This window comes from Dromiciops gliroides, chromosome 3, assembly GCF_019393635.1.
Source record: "Dromiciops gliroides isolate mDroGli1 chromosome 3, mDroGli1.pri, whole genome shotgun sequence".
Taxonomy (NCBI): domain Eukaryota; kingdom Metazoa; phylum Chordata; class Mammalia; order Microbiotheria; family Microbiotheriidae; genus Dromiciops; species Dromiciops gliroides.
This window is the reverse complement of record NC_057863.1, coordinates 28,168,594-28,191,133: the sequence shown is the minus strand read 5'-3', so window position 1 is coordinate 28,191,133 and position 22,540 is coordinate 28,168,594. Positions and strand designations below refer to the sequence as shown.

Genomic DNA, 22,540 nt, shown 5'->3' with positions numbered 1-22,540 from the left:
TGATCAGTCATTTAACTCTTTCGACCACGGTTTCCTCATTTGTAAAACGGGGTAATAGCAACTGCCTCACAGGGTTGCCCTGAGGATGAGTTGTGAGTGTATGTGTTGTAAACCTTGGATTGTTGTAGTAATGCTAGTTGTGGTGATTTATTGAGCCACACAGGATGTGATGGCCGCTGGCGATGGAAATACTAAAATGATTACTGTGCGGTTCCTTCACTCAAAGAGCTTATATGTTCCTCTTTCATTTGCCCTGGTTGCCAGGGTTGGGGGGGACACCTAGCCTCGTTGGAACGCGCCAGCGCGCTCTCCCTGTGGCCGGTCTGGGGAGTGGTACAGTCCGACAGCCAGCGGTTGCCATGGACGCGGCGGGTCGCCAGGTAACCAGGGAGACAAAGGCGGAGGCGCCCTACGGCGCTGGGTGGGGCGGCCCGCCCGGGGCAGGCGGCGCTGACGATGGAAGTGCTGGGGGCCACAGGTGGGTCGGGGGTCCCAGGCGGGCCGCGGGGCTCCGGGCGGGCGATCTGAGCTCGGAGGTGGCCCAGGAAGAGCGGGGGCCGCTGGCCTGCTGGGGACCGTATCGCTGTGTGGGGCGGGGGAGGAGGGAGCGCCGAGGGGCAGAGAACTGGAGGTGGGGCGGGGTGGGGAGCTGTTACCTGCCCGCCTGGGCCTTGGTCGAGGTCCCTGCTACCCCTTCTCCACCTGTTCTTGCCCCTACCCCTAGGACTGAAGCCTGAGGGACTGACCACATGCTCAGGTTGTCAACTCCCCCTTCCTCCGACTCGAAGGAGAAACTGTGGCCCAAGGGGGGAGATGAAAGGACTTGGTCACACAGAGGCCGGATGATAGAGAAGGGAATAAACATTTATATAGCACCCATGATAACGGGTCTTTGTGCTAAGCACTTTTACATATATATCATCTGGTTTTCATAACAACCCTGAGAGGTAGGTACCCTTTTACAATTGAGGAAGCTGAGTAGGTACAACAGTGACTTGTTCTGGGTCATCCATCTATGAAGTGTCTGGAGGCAGGGCTCTTTACACTGTGCCACCAGCTGCCTCATAGATCAGAGACCTTCGGTGCCAATCCTTGTTCACACCACTGCTATAGCATAACAGAAAGAGTATTGATAAAGGGGTCACCTGGGCTACCTTCTCCTTTTTACAGATGGTGAAACTGAGGCCTGGGGTGTGTGGTAAGGGACTGGCCCCAACAAATTGGCTCCTAGAAGAGTCATAGATTAGCGTTCAGTTAATCAAAACTCTCCCCTTATACACTTGAGGAAACTTTCACCCAAAGAAGACTGTGTCACCAAATATGCCACTAGATGCCTTCCTTAGTCCAACCTCTTCCTTTTATAGATGGGGCAACTGAAGCAAAATTAGGCTTATAGAAGGATCCTAGGGATCAGAGGCATGAAGTCCAACTCCTACTTTTTACAGATGTGGAAATGGGTGTGTGTGTGAATTGCTCAAGGTTACACAGTTAATTGGGATCATTGATCACGGGCCACCAGTTCAACTCCTCAGTTGAGAGAGGGTCAGAAGGCAGGCTTGGCATAAGTCCTCTTTGTAGGAGGGATGGATCGCCCAAAGTCTGTCCAAGTAGCTCTGCCCATTTCACGGTCCTCACTGTGGCTGCCTTGGGTAGAGTGTAAAGTCCTTGTGGGTAAGGATCATTGGCCTTTTTGCCTTTGAAGCCTCAACCAGAGGCAGAATGGCTTAGTAAGATAGAGAGCAAGCTTTGGACCAAGGATAGCTCTGAGTTTTAGTTGCACCTCTGACATTTCCTGGCCATGTTCTCTTGGGGAAAGACATTTAACCTCCCACAGTTTTTCTAAGCAACTCTCTAAGAATGTAAGTTTCAGAGTGATGTGGTTTGGATTTAATTGATCAAATTGATCATGAGGCTTCCCAAAGAGTTACAAGAGTCAGTGCTTTTACTTTTAGGAGGAGAAAGGGGGTGTAGAGTGAGGCCTGGTTATGAGGCCCCAGCCACCCTTCGCAAACAGACTCACTTCATTGTGGTTGTTTTTATCCCATCATGATTCAATTTGTGGCAAACTTTAATGAGGAGGCTACAACACTTTAGTCAATTTTGGTAGTTGTGGCCAGTTCAAACCAACCTCTGTTTACTGGAAAAACAGAACAAAGATTCCCTAGGGTGGGGCCCAGCCCAACCTATTTGAGGGTAACTTACCTCCTGGGCTGGAAAGCACAGACATTCCTGTGATTGTTTAGAGGGAGGGGCCTGTCTTACTGTCAACAGGCCATTCTGACAGAGAGAAGGGAATATTTACACCATTTGATATTAACAATATTAAAGTTAATTTTTGTGTCAATAGCAAATATTGAGTAAGCATGTGCCAGGCGCTATGCTAAGGACTGGACATACAAATAGAAACCAAAAGAAAGACAGTTCTTACTCTGGAAGAGCTTACAATCTAATGGGAAAAGACTCCAGGGCTGGGCATTCTATCCATTGGGTCACCTAATTGCTCCATCTCTATGTCATAGGCATGACTTAAAGCCAAGTGTTCCTTATTTCAAGGCTGGCCCATTCTCTGCTAAGTCAGGCAAACACTTAATAAGAGGTACTTAATACAAATTGAACTGAGTTGGGGAATTCTCCCCAAGTATCACTTTTTCCCCCCCAGGGCAATGAGGTTAAGTGACTTGCCCAGGGTCACACAGCTAGTAAGTGTCAAATGTCTGAGGTCGGATTTGAACTCAGGTCTTCTTGAATCCAGGGCCAGCGTTTTATCCACTGCGCTACCTAGCTACCCCCAAGTATTACTTTTAATAAAATAAATAAGGCCCGCTTTTTACAAAACTCTCACCTAGATGTCACGTTGTTGTGGAGATGACTATAGGTTCTCTAAGGCCATGCCTGTGGGGTACTGCAGATCCTAACAGGCTGGAAGATTTCAGATCTGGACTAGAGTCAAGACCAGATTGGCCTCAGGCTATGAACATTTTGGTCACTAGTTAAAACCATTTACAAAAGTTTAGAGGGGTTGCACACTGAAATTGTAATGGTAGTAGAAAGAGTTTGCTATTTCCATTTCCCTCCCCTCTCTACAGGGTTTTGATTCTCCCAACACCTTTATCTCACTTTGCCTCCCCAGATAAAGGGACACATTAAGTCTGAATTAGGAATCCAGGAATAGGGGCATGTTATGAGCTTTTTTAATCTGTTGTTTAGATCATTAAGGAAATCTTATCAAGAGACAAATGCATTAAGTAAGCATTATGTGTAAGGATGGCAATGCAAAGAGATATATTAGGTTTTTGGTCCAGTTAGGAAGATTGGGCATAACCCAAGGCAAGTTAGAATGTAATGTTCAAATGAATGGCACCTGTTCAGAAGGGGGATGGAGAGATCATGCCTTAGAAGAACAGTTTCATAGTGGAGTTGAGTCTTGAGTCTCTGACCCATAAAAAAAGGAAGCATCAAATTATTGAGTTAAAGAGAGAAGGAAGGAAAAGAGAATATTTCTGAAAGCATAAACAAAAGTGATGAGTAGGGCATATTCAGGGATATGGAGTAGGGTATTTTAGTTGAAACATGTGTAGCCTCTGGGGAGAGAAGGTCAGGAGGAAGGGTGGAGTAAGATCTTAGAATGAGGAGTCAGTCCTGGGAGTAAGGACACTGAACTTGTTTCTGTAGGGAGGGGGAAGCCATTTAAAGACTATAATAAGTGGTCTGATATTTGAAATGCAAAAGCTGTTTAAGCTATTAAAAACATTGTTGTAAAACTTAGCAAATAGGGCTTTCAAAAACATAATAGATTCTCCTCCAAATTTTCTTATTTGTTACAGATTAAAAAGGAGTGTGATAGAGGAATGAATACTTCATCAACAGCTTGCTTAAATGATGTGGGGAATCTTTGTAAAGATGTAGGATGCAATTTATGGGATTATGTGGGCATAGAATTTGGAGAGGGAAGGGACTTTTGGAAATCTTGTCACTTCCTCAGCAAATGAGGAAATAGAGATCTTTTCTAGATAAAAGAGGCTATATTTAGAGTCTAGTTTTAGATCTAGTTTTTGTATTGGGAAAATGATCATTATTGGTAAGGTATCTTCATATGCAAATTGTTGGCTGGATGTAATCATGCCCCTTTTCTATGGTATAGCCTCGTATACACAAGGTAGGATAAGAATTGGACCTGTGATTTCAAAGATGTAGGGAATTCTTGAACGAAAAACACTCAACACCTTCTCTAGTCCTTTCTGCCTTGCCATGATTCTCACACCCAAATATGTGTCAGAGGCAGTATTTGAACCCAGATAATTCAGGCTCCTAAGCTAGCCCTCTATTCTTATATTTTAATGGGAGAAGGTAATACAAAATAGAACTTGAAGGTATGGAAGATGGAGGGTGGAGAGTCAGAAGTATAACTGACAACAGGAATTAAGGATAGCCATCTTATATCCATTCCAAAATGGGTGTCCTAGAAAGAAATCCCCAGTGGGAGAAAGGGCCAGAACAGATATATATGGTCCAGGGTTAGAAGGCTCCAGAAGTTGGATGGCAAGTGGAATGCCAAGAAGCATTACATTGGGGTCCACAGCACCTGGGTTCAAAGCTCAACTCTGTTACCATCTGGGTGAAGTTGCTCTAGTAACTTACCCTCCCTAGGCCTTACTTTTCTTATCTGTAAAAGGAGGAGGTTGATGAAATCACTGGTATAAAATACACAGCGAGGCTAAATGGAGCCCACTGTTAAGGGTAGCTTAAACCAGATTAAAATGTAATTGGGAAACATTTAGAAAAATAAATAAAAAATACAGTAGATAATATTACATTTTAAAATAAAATCAATATGTGACTCTCAGAGATCCTTATGTACAGATCAGTGGCTCCAGTTTCTATTTGAATTTGATACGCTAGATTAGATGACCTCTGAGGTTTCTTCCAACTTTCAAGTTACACAATATCAAGCCAATGTTGGAGAAATATTAAAGTGAAATTTAAGAAGATTAAAAATAGAAAATCTTTTTTTGTATAACTTATTTTGAATTGTTGAGTTCTTGTGGGTGGGGGGTAGGAATGAAGGGGGGAAGAGAAATTGGAACACAGAGTTTTAAAAAATAGAAAACTTTTAAGCTGAGTTTACTTAAAAACAAAACAAAACAAAACAAAAACAGCCCCCAAACCTTTGACTTGCTGTGATGATTTGCACTATAAATTAATGAGAGTACCAAACAGCTGGACAATGTTAACTCACTTAAGTACGTGGTAGAAAAACTCTTATGTTTAATGGATTCTAAAATGACTTACAGTTTTAAAAGTACTAAGGCTTGAAAGTGAACCATCCCCTCCCCCCATAACTTTCCATTTATAAACTTTAATGTACTTGAATAAAGTACTTTCCTTAACCTCATTTTCTCCTAAGTGGTTTCAATAAGATTATAGATATTAGGGATGGACAGATGAAGTTTTCCTCTAAGTCAGGGTGATTTGTTGTGACAGTGTGTGTTCTGATGGAGTCACCCAGCTTTTCAGACCTTGTTTTTCCTGGCCTCATTCCACTGAATGCTTACAGTCTGTTTCCTCTTTCTTCAGAACACTATTCAAGCACTACCTTCTTCCTAGCACCCTTCCTGTTTCCCTCAGCCGCTAGTACCCACTGGCCCCTACTGCTTTGTCTTTATACTTTTGTCCCACATATCCTAATATTTGAACATTTCTTCCCTAATAGAGCATAAGGGCCCTTGACGCATGGATTTTTTCATGTTCGTCTTTGTATCCCTTCACTTAGTACACAGTAGGCATTTAGTAAATGCCTTTTGATTGATTTATGGCTGAGATGATGAATTCCTCGTGGATCAAACCATCTAAAGCGAAGAGGTTATGCATTCTCTGTCAATGGAAGGAGGCTCTAAAGAGATCAAATAGGGGATCTTTGAAGTTTTCTAGATGGGAGACTGGGCTCTAGTGGAAAGAATACTGACTGACCTTAGGTTCAGGGGAATCAGGCTTTAAGCTTGACTTCCACCTTTTTAGACATTTAGTCAGGTCCCTGCCTTTCTGCCTCACTTTCCTCATCTGTAAAATGAGTTACAATATCTACAGTAAATGGTACTTGAATGACTTACTTTTTGTAATGTTGTAAAGGAGATAGCTTTGAAAATCTAAAATTATAATATTAGTCCAGCTCGGTCAGCAGTCCTGTGGATTATATACCACATTTATGTAAATAATAGGCCACACATTTCTCTGCCCACTCCCCCAACCACATGCTTTGTATTAAAAAGGGATGCTACACTTGGCAATTTTCAATGTATACCTGAAGGCATTTTCCTTTTAAAGTGATCTAATATTAAAGGTATGACCTCTACTTGGTGGTGACTTTATTTAAATTAACATAGAATCTCACATGTTCCATGGAAGAATTTGAGTTGGCTTATGTTATCATGAATTTTATTTTGTTTTGAAATTTCTCATTGCATATGTTTTGCATATATATGCAAATATACACATATATATGTATTTGCATACATGCATAGTTTTGACTTGCATTTCATCTTTTTTTTTTTTTTTTTTTTGGTTAAAACCTTTTTATTCCATTTGATGACCAGGGTCTACGGCATAAAAGAGTTCACAAATCAGAATACGTTGGAGAAGATATTATCACATCATAAATCATGAACACCAATGATTTTATAGTTCTTCCATGGGGAAAACCTGGAAACTCTGTAAAACTAAAAACCAAGTAAGTACATGTGTTCCATTAACTGTAATTGAAACAATTATGAACAATTTGTAGGTGTCGGAATTTAAAAGTGTTTACATATAACTTTCAAATTCAGATGTTCAATGTAACTCAAATGTTATGTATCCATAATTTCATTTTTCTCATCCTTCACTTTCTAGCTAAGTATTTCAAGATATAAATATGAATATCTCATACCTAATTTGTCTATATTTGCAAAAACTAGCAGGGAGAAAGAGTGTTTGGGCACTAAAATAACTGAAGGAGAAAGTTGGATATAGACAAGAGTGCTTAGCCAGTAATCCCTACCAGAGATGAGACAAAGCCACAATGATGTTTTTTATGACTCACAGTAATGCTTTCTCATTCAGAGTGTAAAAATTACTTTAGGGAGAACTAGAGATTTGGGGAGACCTCTAAGCTGTGTGTTATACTGGAAGGACCGTTAAGCATATCATTAGAACATCCACGTTCAAACCCCAGTCCTGATTAGTAGTTTGACAGAGGGCAAATTATTTCACCTCTCCAAGGCTTGATTTCCTCATCTGTGAAATGGGAATAATAATGCTTCTAGTATCTAGGTCACCATGTTGTTCTAAGGGAAATGTTCATGTAAAATACAGATATAGGCTCTTCTTAACATGTCAAATGAGTTTCAAAGAAATAGTAGAGTGTACCTCTTACCCTCATACATCGTAGCAGCAGAAACTCTAACTTGAATGTGTTGCAGGGATGTCCTCAGGAAGAAGCTGGCAGGAAAATAAACTGTGTTAAGGCCTTACACGTTCAAAGCTTTCTGACATATTCCAAGTTCCATTTAAATCTGGTGACCCAGACTAAATATTGTTACCCTCTGCAACTTCCCTAAAATAGTTTTAAGCCATCAAAGGTCTTCACTGCCCCCCACCAACATCCCATCTTTTCAAGATTCCTTACATTATTATGCAGCCTGAATTAGGAGTAGCATTGTTATCATTCAGTTGTCCTGTTGTGTCCAAATCTTTGTGACCCCAGATGGGTGTCTTTATGCCAAAGATACTGGAATAGTTTGCCATTTCCTTTTCTAGTGGATTAAGGCAAATAGAGCTTAAGTGACTTGTCCAGGGTCACACAATTAATTAGTCATTGTCTGAGGCCAGAAGAATTAGGAATAAACTATCTATATTAGTAGCCCTAGTGAGACTTTGAGGCATTTAGTGGTCTCTCTAGATTGCCAGTCAATTCATACCTTTATAGTTTGTTATTGGAAGGGGACGGGCTATGGGAAAAACATTCACATTAATGTGCTAACATTGTGTAGCTAACATTGATAAAACCATTATGGAGAAAAATACTTTTTATACTCAAAAAGTTCCTAAACTATTCATACTCTCTGAATCAGCAATACCATTACACACATGCATGAGTGCACACACAGACACACACACACACACACACACACACACACACACACACACACACGTTGGATTCCCCAACCTAGGGACTATACCAGGCAGAGTATAACCCACCCCACATCATGAACCTGCCTCTCCTTTACCCATGCTTGGCACAGTTGAAATTTGCTGCTGTTCCAATACATTTCTGAGTGGGTCCCAGAACACCAGCCTGTAGGTCAGTTTGTGGGTCCTGCTGGAGAGTGTAAGGCTATGGAGAAGGGCTATGGAGGAAGCTCCAGGGGCTCCCAAGACTGTTACTTTGATGGGATTCTTTCCAGCCCAGTGCTGTAGCTGTTTCTGATCCCCAATTCCTTTGTTGGAAGTTTTGGGAGAGTTTGGGGACCTGGAGAAGACATCGGGTCCTCTGGTTTGTTGGTCTGTGACTCCTCTCCACAGGTAGTGTGTCTCATTACCTCTGTGCTCTGTTTGCTCTGTCCCCCTAAGCCAGGTGTGTATTTGCGTGAGTGTGCACCTGATTTTGGAGGTAATGCTTTTCTAATTTCAATTCTGTTGTTAATTAAGTCTGGCAATAAGCAATAGAAGCTGAAGTCAGGCCTTTCAGGATTACCTAGAGTCCTGTAGTAGCAGTAATCAGTCAGTCATGCTCTGGGGATCTGAATTATCAAGGCGAGCAGGACTTGGGGGAGTAGCCCCAGAGTGGAGTTCTAGCCACCTCTGAGATTGGTATGAGCAAAGATCAGCTTTGGAATGAGAGCAAAGGATCCTGGTACACACAAGAGGGACCTCAGCAATCACTGTGGGTAGGTCCTCTATTGGGGATTAATGGGTAGACATGGACACATCTCTTAGAATGAGGACAAATGCATGGTGTCCTGTCTGCAGTAGTGGAGGGAATCTGCATTGTTGAGAATATTATTCCAATGACAAACTGATGTATATACATGATATCATCTCTGCCTCTTGGAGAGATCTAGTTCAGTTATTCAGTCATGTTTGACTCTTTGTGACCCTATGGACCATTCAGTCCAAGGGGTTTTCTTGGCAAAGATAGCGGACTGATTTGCCATTTCCTTCTCTTGTGGATAAAGACAGGTAAAGTGATTTGTTCAGGGTCATACAGCTCATAAGTGTCTGAGGCCAGATTTGAAATTGGGTCTTCCTGACTCCAAGTTTGGTGTGCTGCCCCTGAAAACACCTTAGAGGTCCCCAAATCTACCTCGCAGTGTTGCAAACGAGAAAACTCATGCTGAGAGACTATAAGTGACTTGCCAAAGGTCAAACTGGTATACACACATACACATCACCATTATGTATTTACATGTATTTATATTCTTAACAGTGTAGAAACTCCATCTATCTATGCATATATGTATTCATATATATTATGTGCATGTGCATGCATAGCTATAGAAACATATACATAAGTTCATATTGTACATATGCAGACATTATCCACATATAGTTCCTCTATTACCTTAGGCAAGTAACTGTTCAACAGATGACTTCCAAGGAATATTGAAGCTCTAACTCTGTTTTCTTATGACATAAGCAACACACACATGAATAGGCTACACAGTCATAAATATCTACATACCAATATATGATAAACACACGTACTCACAAATACATACATGTGTCATCACACGTGAAAGATATGTGTATTTATGTAGACACACATGTTTGTGTGCTGTGTGTGTGTGATACAACTCATGTCTTGAATCCGCCTGTCCAATTGACACTCTTTGCTGAAAAACGTATAGATTGTCCAGTATTTTGTGGGGGAGCTGACACTAGGCTTTATGAGCTCTAGAACTCTTAAGAGCTACAGCTCTTATCTGTACCCCATTGGATACCATTTGCTCTTTTGAGAAATTTGTTATCATTACAAATCCCCCAACTGCCACTTAAAATAATGGCAGATATTTGTGTTGCTTTATAATTTAGAAAAAATGTCATATGCATTAAATAGATTATCTCTTATACCCTTTGAGGAACATGTTATAGGCCTTATTATACCCATTGAACAGATGAATTAGAATCACTGTAGTTAAATGACTTTCATATTTACATAATTGGTGAATTGGAGACAGAATTTTTACCCATAGTCCTTCCAACTCTAAGCTGATCTCACTTCTAGTACCCCATACTACTGAATTACCCACCTTCCATTTTTGTGATGAAGAATAGTAGGTAAACATAGAAGAACATATGGAATAGGCAGATTTGTAGAGAAGAGAGAAATTCAGATAGTGTAGATGATGGGAAGGCGTGTGGGCTATTTTTATCTATAGCCTGATATGAAGTAGATTTGATGAATTGCCTCATCAATAAGGTCTTAGATTTGTTTGAGTATGAAATATGCCTGTTTGCATGTATGTGCAGTTATGAATGTCTACAGATGAAATGATGACTTCTATAGTAAATAGCAACAAAGAAAAATGAGCAAATTTATCAACTGTGGTTTCGTTTATATTTCTATTTTCTAGACTGAGTACTTAATTTAAAGTAAGATGTTCTACTCAGTTTGCAACAGTTAATATTAATTGACAGGAATCAAAGGGTATTTAGTTTTCCCTTGTCTGGCATTTCACAGAAGACAGCCAGGTTTAACACTCATGTTTTTCCCAAGTCCTGAAAGAAATTTCTCTTAATTCATCTACCCTATCTAGTACTGACATCGTGATCAAGTACTGAGTTGAAATTAAACTAATAAATGCATTAAAAATAGGATTAAATAAAGCTGAATTTGAGAATTTTTACTCATGTTTTTAGTCATATAAGTCACGATAATGACATAATTAATCTTATTTTGGTCTATAACATGACATATTTTTGTTTTTTTTGGATATGTGTTTTTTAATTTAAGCATATATGCATACACACACACATACACACACACATATATGAACTTAAGGTAAAAACTACTAATGTTTTGAACAACTAAATTAAGGTTTCAGCTACTGGCATAATTCAAATCCTGTCTTCAATATTGTCTACATTGTGATATTGTCTACATTGAAGAATTACTTGAAATGATAAGAATTGTGATTAAAAGCAATTATAACTATAAAAACTTGTTGGAGGAAAAGCAATATTTGAAACTGTCAAATAAATTCAGATTTAATTCTCACATTATTTTGCTAGTGTATTTGAATTTTCTGGGCACAATTCATGTATAAAAGAAAATGGTTTATAATTTCCACTTTGATAAGCGGCAACAAAAACGTTTAAGATTTAAACAAGCATAGAATGTAAAGAAATATTAATAGAGGCAGCACCGTAAAGATTGAATGGTACCTTTGGGAACATTTTTTAGGGAAAGTAAAAATAGAGTCATTGTATTACCTTGAAATTTCCTACTTACTTGCAAAATTAGTTTAAAAGAAAAAAAAAGTTTAAGCTAATAGTGGCCCTTTCACTATTCATCCTGCCTTCCTGCACCCCCCTATAGTATTTTTTTACAAGATAAGTCATCACCATACATTTCAATACTGTTTCTCCAGGAATGTACGAGAATTGCGGGTGGAGAAAGTACAGTTAGAACTGGAAACCCAAGAGATGGAGAAGAAACTTCAACAATTACAATCAAGCATGAGCCGTGAGAAAGAAGAAAGAGAGTAGGTGAAAGTTCTGGAATTCTCATGATAAGTATTTTATATGCTAATGCCACTCTATCAAAATATTTTCCTTAGGAAAACGAGTAATTTCTGGCTTATCTGGTGAACTCTCCTCCCTGAACATGCTGATGAATAAAGATTTGGTTTGATTTCTTTGTATGATCCAATCTGCCTCATATTTTTTCACAGTGACTTTTCCATTTCTTTCTTCAATAGAAAAGCATTTTTAAAGCCTTTCTAGGTGTCAGCCTCTGTGCTAATTACTGGAGATGCACACGGAAAAGTTAGCCAGCCCTTGTTTTCAAGGGGCTCACGTTCTAATGGAGAAGAGCAGAAAGGACACTTTAATTTATGGCACCTGGAAAGGCCATGTGGAAATTAGGGATTGGTAGACAAAGTTCATGAGTCAGATGGCAAGGCCTTCCTTAGTAACAATAGCAGTGCAATTGGTTCCCCCTCCAGTGACTTGGGAAGAGTGTAGTGGGGTAAAGGGTAAGGGAGGAGTGAGAACCCTGGGTTACCTCTACTGGGGGAGGTCAGGATTGGGGAATAGTCAGCATCTACTTGAGTACAGGGTATGAGAAATAATTTTTTAATAATTGTTATCTTGGGCCTTGCTCAAGCAATCAGTCTCTCCTTTATCACTGACACCTCCCCATATGACTATAAGTCTTCTAGTCCTCAAAGAGCTTCCCCTTTACCCTTCTGTGCAGTTCAGCCATCAGCCTATCTCTTTTATCAACTTTACTGCAGAACTTCTGGAAAAAGTTGTCTATAGACTTATGCCTCCACTTTATCAAGTCATAAACAAGTATTTATTAAGTGCCAACTTTGTACACGGTTCTGGGGATGAAATTATCCAGAAGAAAATATTCCCCCTTATAGTAAGCCAACATTCTAATAAGGGAGACATTATCTCCTATTCCATCCTAACTCCTTGCACCAGACTCGGTGTTCTTCTTGTACCTTTCCAATGGTCTCTACCACTTTACTGGTTTCACATTCTGGGATAAACTCTTAGCCCGAGTGCCCTACCCTTGCCCCTTCTTCTTTATTCTCTTCTTAATAATCTTCAAGGATCACTTCTACACAGATAACTCCCATTCTCTGTATCTCCATCCTTGACCTCCCTTTTGAGCTATTAACCTTTGTCACCAAATGTGTCTGGGACAATTGAATGTCCCACTCACACTTAATTTCACGATGCCCTAAACCAAGCTCATCACGTAGGCATCCAGGTGGTTCAGAATAGAGTGCTGAGCTTAACAAAAAGATGTTGTTGTTGTTTAGTTGTTTCAGTTGTATCTGACTTTTCCTGACACTATTTGGTTTTTTTTGCCATTTCCGTCTCCAGCTCATTCTATAGGTGAGAAAGATAAGGCAAACAGGATTAAGTGACTTGCCCAGGGTCACACAGCTAGTAAGTATCTGAAGACAGATTTGAACTCAGATAGATGAGTTTTCCTGACTCCAGGCCTGGCACTCTATCCATTGTACCACTTAGCTGCCCCAAAAGACCAGTGGCACCCTTCAATCTCTTTTCTACCATAACTTAGTCCTACCTTATATTCTTCCTCTCACTGGTTGTTCCTGTGCTGCTGCTTTTTCTGGCTTAGTTATGGATTTCCCCTCTATCTCTTTTCTGCTGTCAGACCCTCAAGGTCACCTGAAGTCAAACCCATCTTCAGACACTTAGTAGCTATGTGACCCTGGACAAGTCATTTAAGCATTGTTGATCTCAGTTTCTCAACTATAAAGAACTTTGCAGGGTTTTTGTAAGGATCAAATTCATTATCCATAAAGTGTTCAGGAGAGTTCCTAGCAGTTAGTAGGTTGCTTAATAAATGTGTTTCTTTTTTGCCTTTGAAACCTGCTTCTCCCTAGGATTCAGTACTTTTCTTAGTAGCACTATCATTTGAATCAGGTTCCATGTTTTAAGCCTCATCATCATTGACAATACGTTCTTCCATCTTCTTCTGTCTTGTAGTTTATCCATCACAAAATTCTGTCAATTCTGTTTCTATAATACCTCTCTTGTAGTAACCCTATAATACATCCTCTGTTCTTGCTGGTCTGTCTTTAGTATGGCCCTCATTACTGTCTCTGGATTATTGCAGTGCTTTCCCAACAAGTCTTTTCAGCTCTATCTGCTTCCTCCTTCAATCTGTCACTCATACCAATGCATACTAATTTACCTTACTTAAATCTATTCTAATTGTATCTCTGTTTCCAAAACTTCAGAGGTTCCAGATTGCTTGAAAACCTAAGTTTAAGCCTCCTTGTCTGGCATCCATGATTCCATTTGACCACCATTTTTTTTAATGTCCTCAGCTCCTCTTCATCTCATCTATGATTCAGCCACTTTGGGCTACTGTCTGTTCACCAAACATGCCCAGTGATTTCTTGTGTCCGTGACTTTGTTCCCCTTATCATGTCTCTGTAGAACTGAGATACTTATTTCTTGTATCATAGACCCCTTTGACAGACTAATGAAGCCAATTGGCTACTTCTCAGAAAAAATGTTTTTAAATTCATAAATATATAGTATTTAAAAAGAAATCAATTATGTTCAAATGCAGTCTTCAACCCAGCAATACTACTATTAGGTCTTTTTCTGAAAGAGATTATAAAAAAGGGAAAAGGACCCACATGTACAATAATATTCATAGCTGCTCTTTTTGTGGTGGCAAAGAATTGGAAATTAAGGGGTTGCCCATCAATTGGGGAATGGCTGAACAAGTTGCAGTATATGAATGTAATGGAATACCATTGTGCTGTAAGAAATGATGAGCAGGCAGATTTCAGAGAAACCTGGAAAGACTTGCATGAACTGATGATGAGTGAGATGAGCAGAACCAGGAGAACATTGTACACAGTATCAACAACATTATGTGTTGATCAACTGTGATAGACTTGATTCTTCTCAGCAATACAATGGTCCAAGATGGTTCCAAAGGACTCATGATGGAAAATGCTCTCCAAATCCAGAAAAAAAAAAAAGAACTGTGGAATCTAGATGTAAATTGAACCATACTATTTCTATTTGTTGTTGTTGTTGTTTTTCTTTTTTGAGGTTTTTCCTTTTTTGCTCTGATTCTTCTCTCATAACAACACTAATCAGAAATATGTTTAATGTGATTGTACATATATAACCTATATCAGATTACTTGCTGTCTTGGGGAGGGAAGAGGGAGGGGAGTGAGAAAAATTTGAAACTAGAAATCTTATAAAAACAAATGTTTAAAACCATCTGTAAATATAACTGGAAAATAAAGAAATATTTATAAGGAACACAAAAAATGAAAAATAAGAAATAAAAAGGAACTAATAAGTTGAGCAAAAATTACAGTCATCAAAATATTTATTTTTTAAAGTTCCTGGACTCCAGGCTCTATAAATCCTGTCCCTTTTTTCTTTGCTTGTTAAATTCCTATCTGACCTTCGAAACCTAACTCAAATACCACTTTCCCAAACAAACTTTCTGTGAGCTATTTAAAGTGTCATTATATAGCATTTTACAATATAATTATCAGAGGAGGGTATCATATTCAATATTAGACTATTAGTTCCATGTGGGTTAAGATCATATCCTATCTTAACTTGATTGATTTCCCATTCTAGGGAGGTACTCTTCCCATAGGAGCAATTTAATAAAGATTTATTTGATTAAATGAGAAGTCTTCTTCTATGCAGTTCCCCAGTTACTTTAGTTACCTTTGAATATTCAATGGAAAGCTTTTGCTCTTCTTCATTGGTTTGGATGAAAGGATCTGCAATTCATCCTCAGGAGAATAGATTGTTGGATTCTCTGCTTGGAAAATTTTTCAGATGTTCTTAAAAACTGATATCATTATGCCTTCTGAGAAACTTGTGTTGCCTTATGGTGCCAAAATGTTGCATTAAAAAAAAAATCTCATTTGCTTCCCAGAATATTTATAATTTTGGATCCTGGTCAGTAAGTTTGGGAAACTGTGTGATGATCCCCAGGGTTTTCTATAAGACAGAGTATCTATGGGATGGCAAAATGTTCCACAATTGAAATTCTTATCTGTATTTGGCTTGTCATTTGTACTTTAAGATGACCATTATTGGAGGGGTTATATTTTCAGAATTATGGAGGGTATAATGACTTTAGAGATATATCATTAATCATTTTCATTTTATGAGTGTATTCTATGCCCTAAAGGAGATTTCCATTTCCTGGAAAAGGAAATTATATTTATATTCATTAGCAAGAGAAATATATGTAGTAATTACATTTTTGTTGTTCCTTGTGTATACAGAAGGTCAAGTGGCTATCACTGGAAATCTGGACAGTCGCACAAATTGGGTAATCAATCACAAGTGATGTCACAAAATAAAGAAAATGTTAAGGTAGGAATATTTCATTTAATTTTCAGGTAATTTGCTAAGCAATATAATTTCTAACTTGTTCTGGCAGCTTGTATTCATTCATAGAGTTGAGAACTGATGTTTTTGAAATAATAGTATGGTGTTATACAATGTTAGGTCTTCAATTGCCCCTCCTTTTATCTCAATAAACACCTTTCTTTCTTTAAATAGGACTTAAATCTGGCAGCTAAGAGTTGATGATTTTTCATTTCATTTAGTGTGGGGAAGGTTCAGCCCTGGATTAAAGCAAGTGAAATCATGTTTTATTAGATGTTGTATATAAAGGACAAAGCTTTTGCTATTGGTATGATGAATGTTGCACATTTTCAACCTTCTCTTCAGGTTAAATTTTCTACATGAGTTTAAATTCTATTGGAATAATAAGTATTTTGCTTTTGTGTGTGAAGAAAATGAAAGAAATATTTTGTGGATTTCTCTAATTATTATGTTGTTTTTCCATTTAATTATCATAGCACAAATAATTTTAAATAAACTCAAGATTAATTTGATCAGTTCCTGATTCCCAATAACATTGTGTCATTGGGAATCAGGAATTGATAAGACTGTGGACCAGAATTCGGGAGGTGGTGTTTAATGAAGAGGACGGAATTGAATGTTGCTTATAAGTTTCAAGCCTAAGTAAATGAGGTGAGAATGGTAGCCCCTTAGAAATAAAGGAAGTAAGAAGAAGGACTTGTGGGAAAACGACTCCTTTCACAAAGCCAGAATATCAGAAGAGACCTCAAAGGTTTCCTAGCCCAACTTCTCCCTAAATGGGAACCTTCTCTAGATTATAGAATTCAAGCGCTCATCTAGTCTTTGTTCAAAAACCTTTCTCTTCCTTGAGAGGTAACTCACTGCTCCTTCAGAGAGCAGGCCCAGATTTAGGATAACACTCATTGTTGGGCAGTTTTCTCCCATTAGGACGAGGGTTCTATGGCATATGGTACGAGGAAGTTGTTAGTCAGGGAGAGTTGGGATACAAAAGATTGAGTTATGGGGAAAGTAGAGAGGAAGGGGGAAGAGCGAAGGTGAGAGAAATTCTCACTGATCAGTGGGAATGTGTATCTTAGAGGGTCACTGGAACAGAAAACAATAGGTTGAGACGTAAATTATAGAAACCGTTGGATTGTAAACTCCTTGAGAAAAGGAACTATCTTTTGCCTCATTTTCTGTATTCCTAGCACTTAGCACTATGCCTAGAACATAGTAGGAGCTTAATAAAAAAATGGGTTTACTGACGGAAACATGTAAAACACAGAGGAAGGGAGAATGATAGATAGACAACAGTTCTGTTAAGAGAAGTATCAAGGTTATGTAAACCAGGATTCTTGTTGGAGGGCAGCTGTGTGGTACAGTGGATAGAGTGCTGGGCCTAGAATCTGAGTTCAAATCTGGCCTCAGGAACTTACTAGCTGTATGAGCAAGTCACTTAACCCTGTTTGCCTCAGTTTCCTCATTTGTAAAATGAGCTCGAGAAGGAAATGGCAAACCACTGCAATATCTTTGCTAAGAAGACACCAAATGGGGTCATGAGGAGTCAGATGTGACTAAACAACAACAAATTCTTGTTGGAATGTCCCTGTGAGAGGGGCCCTTGCATTTGTGCCTCTGGTTATGCTCTGATGGGGCTGGGTGGGAGGGAATCCTGTCAACATTTCTAGGGTGAATGTACTGCTGGCCTGACAAGAGTGATGGCCTGCTAAGGTGAACATTCCCTGTGGCACTGTGCTGACTCTCTATATTAAAGGAAAATGCTGATGTAGAGATTAGGATGAAAATCAAACTGAAGTTCATGTGTATTTCTTGAAAAAAAAAACAGTAAAAAATTTTCATTTTTGGTTGTTTTCTCTGCTTTTTGTATACCTTGAAGAAACTCTTGACTATTGTTATATGGTACAAAAAATGAACTGTAGCATTGTAGAAACAATAATTTATCTCTATTTTTATCTGTTTACTCAGTCTGTCCAGATGTTCTAACCCAGCATTGAGATGTCCAAATCAAAAGATTTGGCCACACCCCAGTTAGGTGTATTAACTCCATCTATCTACCTATTATGAGATTATATCACCAGTAGTAGTTTTTAAATCAAAATGTGATTTGCAGGACTGGTGTTTTTATCCTTTTTTTTGCCTTTGCGTGATGGGTTGCTTTAATGCACCCTTAGAAAGGTTTGGGATATCAGAGTCTAGCACAAGGAAATATTAAAGCCACAAGAAGACAAAAAAGCAGACAGTTTTATTGAGGGGCTGTACTTAAAATAAGAAGGTCAGTCAGGGGCGATGGTGGAAACAGGTCAGGTCCTCTGAGATCCTAGGTGGAATTGATCCTGATTGGAATTCTGCTAGGGTCTCAGAGGGGATGCATCAACATCCCTCTCCACCCCTACCCTTTAACCAGTCTGGTGGGTTTTTAAAGGTTATTGCCTGGGTCTAGCAGGACACTAGGCATTGGGGGAAGGAATTTCAGAGCCTGGGGACTGGTTCTGAGTCAGGAGATTGGGGGAAGGGAAGGCTCTTGGGGAACTGGTGGCTAGTTTTATATTCATACCCTCTGTCAACAGCAAAGAGGCTTTGGGCCATTCCTGCCGCTCTTCCTCTGACAGGCTGATTCAGGAGATTGTCCAGTTTCCCTTGGGTGCCTTTGTTTACCTGGATGGGTCGGCTGCTCCTGGGGTCTTGACATGACTTCATAGAATCTCAGCAATCGTAACTTCAGGAATGATGACCATTGAATTCCATTTCTGAAGAAAAATTGCTGCCTCATTGAGAAAAAAGATTAGGGTTATATTTGCAGAGAAGGAGACCAAGATCGATAAATATGTAGAAACAAAGTCATCCATTATTTTTATATGTATATGTATAAATTGAGCCAGCGTGCATGCACATTGCAAATTGATCATTAGACATAAATTTGTGGGTAGATTATCCAGTGTGCTTCTGTGTTTTCTTCAGAAGTGAATTTAAATAAGATGACTTCATGTGCAGGCAGTTCTGCTGGGTCATCACCTATGCAATTCTCTTATTCATTAATATTCTGGGTACTTTGACTCTTACATACTCCCTAGGCTCATTCTGAAGTCTCCTCTTTTAAAAATGTTTTTTCCCTAACTTTACATCTTTTTCCCAAACAAAATGAAAGAATTTGGAAAGTTGCAGTGGCCAAACTTTGGGAGAGACATTTGAGATCCCCAAAAAGTGTGTTAGGAAATGTGCAAGTTTACTGCACTTAGACACCAGATTGTCAAAAACTATTTTCTTTAGTTTTATATCTATATGTATATGCACATATACAGACAAAGCTATAATGTACTTGTACATATACATACAGATCATTCTTATTTATATGTAATTACAGGTCTCAGTCCAATAGGACACCTGTCATTGGGGTAAGAGAGTTGGGAGCCTGTAAACTCTATAGACATAGAGTATATGTAGAGTAACTCAATTCAGAAATGCAGAATCATAGAATCATGGATTTTTTAGAGCTGGAATGGATCTAGTAGATCATCTAGTCGAACCTCCTTATTTTATACATAAAGAAACCAAAGAAAAGAGACTTTTTCAAGGTTACATAGAACCCATGTCTAGTGACCTTAATTCCCAAGTCATTATACCATGGAGCGTGACCTAAATTGAGATTAAAAAATAATGGATAGGGGCAGCTAGGTGGCACAGTGGATAAATCACCGGTCCTGGATTCAGGAGGACCCGAGTTCAAATCTGACCTCAGACACTTGACACTTACTAGTTGTGTGACCCTGGGCAAGTCACTTAACCCTCATTGCCCCACGAGAAAAAAAATTAATAAATAAAATAATGGATATAGCATTTGAATATTTACCAAAAACTTTTTAAAATAGGAAACAGTTTCATATTTTTGTTGTTAGAAACCTAAGCAGTGATTCTTAAACATTATTTCCAAAAGCTTTTTTTTTTTATATATCTTCCTTTTGATTAGAATTTCTACCTGTATTAACATTTGTTTTTCTATTACTGTGTTTTAACAGGAAAACTTTCCAAACTATTCCAAAACATTATATATCTTGAATGCTTGTTTTTAGTAATAACATTAATATTACTTTTCTTTAAATAAGCCCTATGTATTATTTACTAATATGTTCAGAGCACATGCTTCATTAATACAGATATCTCCAGGAAAAGTGAAATTTAAAATCCTGAAGGATCAGGTTCAAGGTAAATATTTTAATATTACTTTGTTTGAAATTTTTAAAAAATATAAAATCTTTTCTTGTAAATTTCCACATATGATTCCCTGGTGATCCTAAATGATGTCCTTAATTAAGACCAACAATAATAATATCTTAACATATTTATATTTCTAGGGAGGAAGTATGCTTTAGTGGCTGACCATGAGTGTTGACCTTGGTGTCAGGAAAGCCTGGATTCTATTAATTCTTCTGGCCACCTCCTGATTGAGTGACCATGATCAAGTTACTTAACTTCTCAACAACTCAAGGCGCCATTCTGAGATTATAAAGAGTAGGCGAGTTGCTGATTTGCATCATGAAGATAGTTACCATCACAGGTGTTCACGACACTGATATAATCCTAAGTCAGACAGACAGACAGACAGACACACACACACACACACACACACACACACACCTTGCTTGTCAAATCACAGAGAAGGATTGATGTACCCACAGAGAAGCTGTGTGCTTCACCAAGAGGCAGCATGATGTATAACCATAGACAAGTCAATATTTTCTGAAACTCAATTTCCTCATCTTTAATATGGGGACAATAATAGTTAAACTACTTTGATCACAGGGGTGCTGTGGGTAAAGTATGTTGTAGACATTCCTGTGTAATACAGATGTGTGCCGTAGTCACTGTTTTGTACTCCTCTAATCCAGCAATGGTGGTCGTACATGTTTTTTACATTTAGGACTTGGGATATCATTGGTGTGGACATCCCTCCACAAGCCTCCTGGGCCTGACTTAGGGGATGGTCTTCTTGGTTGCTGAGGCCAAGAGAATTCATCACCTTCTGGAGATGAGGCTCTTGAAACTTGACTAAACTGGTCTTTGAATCACAGTCATGCAGTTTGTGTTCATGGAAAGCCCTTCCTGCTGCTTTGGTGGGATCACCCAGAGATTTCAAAATTAGAGCAAAACCTTCAAGAACTATCTAGACCATAGTGAGAGATTATAGTAGGGATTCAGTGGGAGAGAATACATAATACTGTCTCATTTTACAGATTCAAAAAAAAAAAAGGATCAGATTAGTAAAGTGGTAAGTATAAAATCACATGGCTAGAAATGTAATTCAGAACTTGGGTTCACATGATCTTTCTTTTTTTATTTTATTTTATTTTTTAGTGAGGCATTTGGGGTTAAGTGACTTGCCCAGGGTCACACAGCTAGTAAGTGTTAAGTGTCTGAGGCCGGATTTGAACTCAGGTACTCCTGACTCCAGGGCCGGTGCTCTATCCACTGCGCCACCTAACTGCCCCTCACATGATCTTTCTACTACATGTTGCTCCCACTGGCTTTTAATGACACTCTATTCTGAAATCGATCAGAAAATGGCCAGAATTGCTTCACATTGCTGGTTCAAACTAAAAACAAAACCCAAAACAATAACATGATAATGTTTAAGAAAAAAAATATTTTTATTGCATTTGAAATTAGGTTTCATTCAATTTATTCCAAGTATTTTATAAGAAATATTATAAGATTAGAATCTGCCTATTTGGTGAGTATATTAATAATATTATGACTTTCCTCCCTCTTTATAAAAGCAAGACTTTTTCATGTCAAAATTCTTGAGATTCATTTAAAAATCTTGGATAATCGAAAGCTAGTTTACAATTCTAAACATGTAGCATATTCTTTAATTAATGGAAACTAAAAGGACATGAACAAATTTCTTTTTAATAATAGTGAAAATTAAAAAAATCTTTATGAGTTTATAGAAACTCCTCAGAAAATTATCAGTTTTGATCCCATTTTTTTCTAAGTTCAGCATATTTTTTTAAAGTGTACTTCTAGCCCTTGTGTGAGGATTCTGAATGAAATAAAATTCCTAAATTTCCATTTGGCCAATATTTTCAGTTTCCTTGGTTCAATTTCTTATGCATTAATCTGGGGAAGTTTTTTTTTTTTAATTAAACTAGTAGAAAGATTGGTGCTAATATCTCACATGCAAGCATTCTGGCTAATAAATATATATTTATTATAATGTATATATAATATAATAAAATGTATAAATCAACTATTTCATATTATTCACATTGACACTGAGGAAAACTTGGCTGTATTACAGTTTAAAAAAAAGTTGAATGCAAAACCCATATATAACTTACAGAGACGCCAAGTTTAGATACTTTTAATCACAGGCATTATATTGAGAGTCATGGACTGAATCCCTGTGTTTCTCAGAT

At 38.5% G+C, this 22,540-nt stretch overlaps 1 protein-coding gene across 3 annotated transcripts in view; it reads left to right on the top strand.

Annotated features, from left to right (window-relative positions):
- Window positions 1-278: 278 nt before the first annotated feature.
- Window positions 279-22,540, top strand: part of ZBBX (zinc finger B-box domain containing) — a 111,885-nt gene continuing 89,623 nt past the window's right edge. For 2 of the 3 annotated variants that reach the window (XM_043996219.1, XM_043996217.1), the window contains exons 1-5: window positions 378-478; window positions 6,591-6,724; window positions 11,625-11,738; window positions 16,022-16,112; window positions 20,279-20,327. In XM_043996219.1, the coding sequence (XP_043852154.1) occupies window positions 6,657-6,724; window positions 11,625-11,738; window positions 16,022-16,112; window positions 20,279-20,327 (322 nt within the window). In that variant the 5' untranslated portion in view covers window positions 378-478; window positions 6,591-6,656. Of the gene's footprint in view, window positions 479-6,590; window positions 6,725-11,624; window positions 11,739-16,021; window positions 16,113-20,278; window positions 20,328-22,540 lie in introns of all 3 variants that reach the window. The other variant, XM_043996218.1, reaches the window with a different exon arrangement.